The 7,009-nt window shown below is 39.1% G+C and overlaps 1 protein-coding gene across 13 annotated transcripts in view; it reads left to right on the top strand.

The window, feature by feature from the left end:
- MICAL3 (microtubule associated monooxygenase, calponin and LIM domain containing 3) overlaps window positions 1-7,009 on the top strand; it is a 293,552-nt gene that overhangs the window by 122,884 nt on the left and 163,659 nt on the right. For all 13 annotated transcript variants that reach the window (XM_014529900.1, XM_014529902.1, XM_014529903.1 and 10 more), the window contains 5 exons: window positions 284-541; window positions 941-1,056; window positions 2,046-2,172; window positions 4,237-4,333; window positions 5,307-5,454. In XM_014529900.1, the coding sequence (XP_014385386.1) occupies window positions 284-541; window positions 941-1,056; window positions 2,046-2,172; window positions 4,237-4,333; window positions 5,307-5,454 (746 nt within the window). The remainder of the gene's footprint in view (window positions 1-283; window positions 542-940; window positions 1,057-2,045; window positions 2,173-4,236; window positions 4,334-5,306; window positions 5,455-7,009) is intronic.

Below are 7,009 nucleotides of genomic sequence, written 5' to 3' on the forward strand. Positions count from 1 at the left end.
TAGGTGAAATGGTTTTAGTGTTTGCCCACTGAGTATGATGTTGGCTATAGGTTTGTCATATAAGGCTTTTATTATGTTGAGGTATGATCCCTCTATTCCCACTTAGCCTTCCCCTTTTTCTTTGTAATATGTTTAAAAGACTTGTTTTAGAATATGAAATCACTTTAGGGGAATGGGAAAAGCGGTGAAAAACTCGGTTATGTCCGATATGTGTAGTGTGGCTTGAGCCAGTTAGACTTGTACTTAGACTTTTCCACCAAGCCTCTTCCCTTTCTGGAGCTAGGACTATGCCGACACAGAGCTCTTGCTTTCCCGGGAGAATGTGGACCAAGAGGCTCTGCTGAACTATGCCAGGGAAGCAGCAGACTTCTCCACCCAGCAGCAGCTACCATCTCTGGATTTTGCCATCAATCACTATGGGCAGCCCGATGTGGCCATGTTCGACTTCACTTGTATGTACGCCTCTGAGAATGCTGCCTTGGTACGAGAGCAGAATGGACACCAGTTACTAGTGGCTCTGGTTGGGGACAGCCTCCTAGAGGTGAGTATTAAGGATGACGGCACTTAATAGTAGTTGGAAACAAACCTAGGTGCTTTGATTGTGGAGTGAGTGTCTACAACATTATACCACATAAGTGAACTCCCTGTAGGATTTATATTTCCTGATATAGGGAAGCATCATAGGCCTCGGGGAACCCAGACTTGCTAAGTAAGTAGCAATGGAAATGCTGCAACATCCTTGACTTGCCCTTCTACCAATTTATGAAGCAGAAACTTCCTTAACTTGCCCTTCTACCAGTTTGTGAAGCAGAGAAGTCCAGTATCTGAACAGTTGCCAAAGACTACTTTCAATAGCAATCTCTTTCTTAGTTACTTAGTTTACTTTCTCTCTTTTAAAATGTAAGTTATTTTAATTATTTGTTTTATATCTTCTTGATAGCCTTTTTGGCCAATGGGAACAGGAATTGCCCGGGGCTTTCTAGCTGCTATGGACTCCGCCTGGATGGTACGAAGTTGGTCTCTAGGAACAAGTCCCTTGGAAGTCCTGGCAGAGAGGTAATGGGAAGTAACCAGGGGTTCCTTTTGTGAGAAAAAACTGGGAGTGGTGAGTGTTTTGCTCTTAAGACAAAACACAGGTTCGTTCTTCCTTCTATCTCTCTTCCTGTTTTAATTAAAGATGTTTTCTTATTCAAGAGAGGAAAGGCAAGATATTTATTCAAGAAATTATAAAATGTAAAGATTATCTAAGTGTTTTTCTCTTATTCCTGTCCAAACTCAATTTGTTGTGGACTAATGGTATCTGAATCTTTTTATACCTTTGAAAGATGGTATCTGAGTCCTTTATGACAGTCACATGAACAAATACATAAAAATAGTACATTAAATCCTCTCGTTCTTAAACTAGAAAGGTGTAAACTAATGAAATCAATGTCGTAATAGGGGACATACTCAAATAAGAGATGAAATTAAAAGTGACTTTGAATTCAAAGGAAAATACCAAACTGCTTGTAAACATTTCTCAAGTTTTCAAATGTCAGATATTTTGAAGCAGATTATTGCAAATAAGGTAAGAATCTTGGTATTTGCTGATAAAGAACAAATACCTTAACCTGAAAAACTAGAGAAAGAAGATTTCCTGGATGAAATTGGTGGTTGATGTCATTTTAAGTCTGTTACTTAAGGCACTCTGGGTAATTTGATGACAAGTTCTTTGTTCATCTGTGATTCTCTTACATATTAAATATTGGCATACTTGAAAAAACAAAGCAGTAAATTACTTGCCTTTTAAATTAAGGTCATACTTTTTATCTCTGCCCACAGCAATGTCTTTGCTATTCTCGTTGGCCCTTAACCAGGCCTATGGAATTATTGAGCTGGTGGGAATGGGAAGCAAGAGCTGATGTAGGATTGGAGGAAACCAGTCAAGGATGAAGATTTATCATCCTTCAGATAATTTGGGGACTGTCAAAAAATAGAAATATTCTCAAAGTAGGAGATGTTCGTGGTCCTTGTCATGCTCTGAGTATATTGCTGTGTTATTACAGGGAAAGCATTTATAGGTTACTGCCTCAGACAACCCCTGAGAATGTGAGTAAAAACTTCAGCCAATACAGCATAGACCCTGTCACCAGATATCCCAATATTAACATCAACTTTCTCCGGCCAACCCAGGTAAGTGTCTTCTAGTCAGTGATCCATATCTGGGTCCTTTGAAATTTGCCTATTAATAACAAACATATATACAACCTTTCCCTCAAGTAGATTCAAGTAGATGTCTCTCTGAGTTGGTTGAAGTAGATATTATTGTCCATCAACAAATTGAGCAGCTAAGGCAGAGAGTTATTGAATAACTTGCCAGAAGATCAGACGTGACAAAAATGATAGATCCAGGGATTTATCCCAGGTCTCCTGATTCAAATTGTATCTTGTAGGGAAAGAGCACTTGTTCACTAGTCAGGAAATGTGACTTTCACTTGCATTATCACGAACAGTCTCTTGTAACTTGGACTGGTCATTTCACTTTCTCTGAACCTCAGTTTCTTTATTTGTAAAATGAAGGTGATCATCCCTGCTACTCACAGACAGGATCATTGTGAGGACAACTGAGATTATTCACTGGAAAGAACTTTAAAAGATAAGACACTCTCTACTATTAAAAAATATTGTAGGTCATTTTTGTACTGAGTTATTTCTCAGAATGTCTAAAGCCTTATAACTACTTTAAGAATGACATAGTTTAGACAGAAGTTATGATAATTTACAGAGCACAATTATCCTAAAGAGCCCATCAGTTTTTAGAAAGTAGTCTATTCAACATGTTTGCCAATGTTGTAGAGTAATTGTTTATTCACTTTCTACCTGAAGTTGACACCTTTAGGCTTTTTATACTTACGTGTGGTAAGTCTATAAGACATCCATGAAACCTGCTAATAGAGGGCAGCACTAGGGGTCCAACATACCCAACAAAACAAGTGCATAACAACACCAAAAAACATATAATAGGCATTATTCATAACATGCAGAAACCAGAAACAACCTCAACATCCATCAGCAGTAGAATAAATTAATTGTAGTATATTTTACAATAGAACATGTACAGTCATGAGAAAGACTGAAATATTTGCTACATTCAACATGAATGAATCTCAGAGTCATTAACTGTGCAAACAAAATCCACATACAAAAGAATATGTACTTTATAATTTCATTTACATAAAGTTCAAAAACAAGCAAAATTAATCCTTGGTGATAGAAATCAGAATAGTGGTCACCTTTGGGATCAGAATACTGACTGCAAGCCTGGAGATGTTGTAAAGTTTGATCTGGGTTGTTATATGGGTACTCAAGGCCGGGTGCACGAATTCGTGCACCAGTGGGGTCCCTTGGCCTGGCCTGTGGGATGGGGCCGAAACCAGCTCTCCGACATCCCCCGAGGGGTCCCAGATTGTGAGAGGGCGCAGGCCAGGCTGAGGGACCCCACCGGTGCATGATCAGGGCCAGGGAGGGACGTGGGAGGGCTTCAGGGTGTGTCTGGCCCATCTTGCTCAGTCCCAATCGGCCTGACCCCAGCAGCAAGCTAACCTACCAGTCGGAGCTTCTCCCCCCTGGTGGTCAGTGTACATCATAGTGAGCAGTTGAGCAGCCTTAGCATATCATTAGCATATTACCCTTCGATTGGTTGAATGGACGACTGGACACTTAGCATATTAGGCTTTTATTATATAGGATATTCATTTACAAAAATGCATCATTTTACTATATGTATTATCAATTAAAAAGTAGATTTTGCCCGGCTAGTGTGGCTCAGTGGTTGAGCGTAGACCTATGAACCAGGAGGTCATGGTTCAATTCCAGGTCCAGGCACATTCCCAGGTTGCAGGCTTGATCCCCAGTAGGGGGCATGCAGGAGGCAGCTGATCGATGATTCTCTCTCATCATTGATGTTTCTGTCTCTCCTGCCTTCCTCTCTGAAATCAATAAAAAAACATTTTTTAAGTAAATTTTTTTTTCCAAAATAGGTCCAACAGAGATTATCAGAAGGACTTCTGTAGCTGAGTAGTGGATTTTTAGCACAATTTATGTATTTGTTTATATGTAACCTAGGTCATCATCATAACTTCTGTCTAAACTTTGCCCAGTCTGCTATCACAATCTTTCATCTGTCATTCTCTTCTCTGGTGGGAATTTGTTACTTGTTTGATTTTCCTTCTTTACAACTTTTTACATTTCTGCCAGGTGCGCCATTTATATGATACTGGAGAAACAAAAGATATTCATCTGGAAATGGAGAACCTGGTGAATTCCCGAACTACCCCAAAGTTGACTCGCAATGGTGAGTTCTGATAATGCTCTTTTGAAATGTAGGTAACCTATTCAGAGAAGTCTGTAATTATTTATTGAGCTCTTAGTGTACATAGTACTGCGTAAGGCAGTGGTTCTCAACCAGACATGATTTTGCCCCTTAGAGGACATTTGGTAGTTTCTGGGGACATTTTTTATTGTCTTGAGTTGAAGAGGATGTTACTGACATCCAAGGATGCAGCTAAACCTCCTACTGTACATAAATCAGCTCCCAGCCAAAAATATCAGTGTGTCAAGGTTAAGAAACCTTGATTTAAGGTATTATGAGGAAATAAAGAGAAACCAGATAGAGATGCTATTGAGAAAGAGAAAAGGGCAGCATGTGGGCACATACACACGCCAGCTAAGGTTTTGGGGGTAAGGCTTTATGGAAGAAATAGTGGCATTTTAACTGAGTACTATGATATTGCCAGGATACAGTGACAGAGACAAAGGCCATTTCATATTTTGTGTGTATTGAAAGGTCCCTGAAGACTTGTTTTAAAGGAGAGTGATGTGAGTATACCTCTACATGTAAGATGGGATGGAGAAGGCAAATGCCATTACAATAGTCAGCTAACAGTTGTAAAGGCCTAAATCTGGTATTGATATTGAGGATGGAAAGAGGACAGTGGACCATAATTAGAAGAAATCTCACTTTGGGGTCAGGTACAACTGGGTCCCAGTCCAATCTTTGCCATTTGTGAAGTGTGTGGTCATGAGCAGGTTATATAGTATCTCTGAACTTGAGTTCCTTGTCTATGAAATGAGGATAACAACACCTACCTCACATTATGGTTATGAGGATTCCGTGACATACATAGCTGGTTTATCACGATGCCTGACAACTGTGTTCTTCCTACCTTCAATAATTTTTTTAACTGGATATGTGTACTACAAAGAGGATCCCATATTAATGCTACCAAGTGACAACACTATCATTAATATTATTTTTGTTCTTTTAGAGTCTGTACCTCGTTCAAGCAAACTGCTTGGTTGGTGCCAAAGGCAGACAGATGGCTACACAGGGGTCAATGTGACAGATCTCACTATGTCTTGGAAAAGTGGCCTGGCCCTATGTGCAATTATCCATAGATACCGCCCTGATCTGATGTAAGTTGTGACCAGACTTTCTGTTTCATTTTATATTCCCTAAGGATCTTAGAGTACCCTGCTATCAAGTAGCCAAATTTGTACTTTTTTTTTTTCTAGTAAGAAACTTTCTCTAGAAAGCAATGATTAATTTCGACTTAATTACATTTAAAACTCTGAATGTTAAGTATTATGTAGCTCAACAAAGAAATGATTAGCTGAGTTTTTAACAGCACTCAAAAGGTCAAAAATTTGTTTTAACACCCACTTGGGTGTATTAACTTCACATAATGGAAAACTCTGTTTACTGGCCACAGGTTGAACTCTTCATTTCAGCCAACTATCTCTCAAATGTTATTGGTCATAAGGAAAACCTGGCTAGAACATTTGGCTGGCTGATGGCAAATGTGTCAGGCACTACCAATAAAACAAAACAATTAGTGCTTCCCCACTTTATAATGGTTCATCGGTATTCTCTTATGTTAAGGATTGCACTTTCTGCTAAGATACTTTGTGAATCCCACAAAACTAAGGTCACCTCACCCACCTACACCAGTAACATCTCCTCTTTTGACCATTAGTGACTCACCCAAGGGAAGAATCAGTACAATAGGATGACCCCAGGTCACCTGCGGACACTAGTGCACTCAGGTTTCCACCATGGGCATTCTCCCAAACAAGAATACAGTGGGGCCTTGACTTACGAGTTTAATTCTTCCGAGACCAAGCTCGTTAAGGAGCTCGTTAAATCAAATTACTCTATCAACTCAATGCAAAAAATCGGCAGAGAGACAGCTGGTATCTCAAAAAACTCGTCGGGACACTCGTAAGTCAAGGCCCCACTGTATTTGGAAACAGAAGCAGAGCATGTTAAATTATTTTGGCTGCCTGTTCTTTTATTATTAGGTTCACTTAAGGGCCCAATTTTGGTGTGTTTATTTTAATGATTCCTTAAGAAATCCTAAAGGACATAGTTCCTATTTATTTTAGGTTATGAGTTAATGAGGCAAGAGCTGTAAAAACAGCCTTGTATAATGTGATTTAGGAATGGGAATTTCTGACCTCTATGCTCTTCTACCTTAGCTTATGCACAGATGACAGTAGGGCTTACCCCACCAGAAAAAAAAAGGGGGTGACGAGGTGTAAAATTGGAGTTGCTCAAGGATTTACTAGGTGTACTGGTTAATAATGCGGATTTTTTTTTTCCAATAAATGGAGTTACACATATATTGATATATATGCAATTTGATATGTATGCTATTTTGTTGTATTGACAACAAGCTTCAAAACTTTATATGCCAAATTTTCTGAAGGTGTTAACTTCATAGATATTTTTACGCTTAAAAATGTCGAATTTCGTGCCAAAAAAAGAGCATTCGCAGGAAGTTTTAATTCATCACTTTATTTTGAAGAAAAGTGCTGCTGAATACTTCAGGACGCTTATGGTGAACATGCTCCATCTCAAGATACTTGTGAACGCTGGTTTAAATTCTTTAAAAGTGATGATTTCGATGTGAAAGACGAACGTCCAGGTCAACCGAAAAAGTTTGAAGACCAACAATTACAAGCATTATTG

Source organism: Myotis brandtii, unplaced genomic scaffold (genome assembly GCF_000412655.1).
Source record: "Myotis brandtii unplaced genomic scaffold, ASM41265v1 scaffold7, whole genome shotgun sequence".
NCBI classification, from domain to species: domain Eukaryota; kingdom Metazoa; phylum Chordata; class Mammalia; order Chiroptera; family Vespertilionidae; genus Myotis; species Myotis brandtii.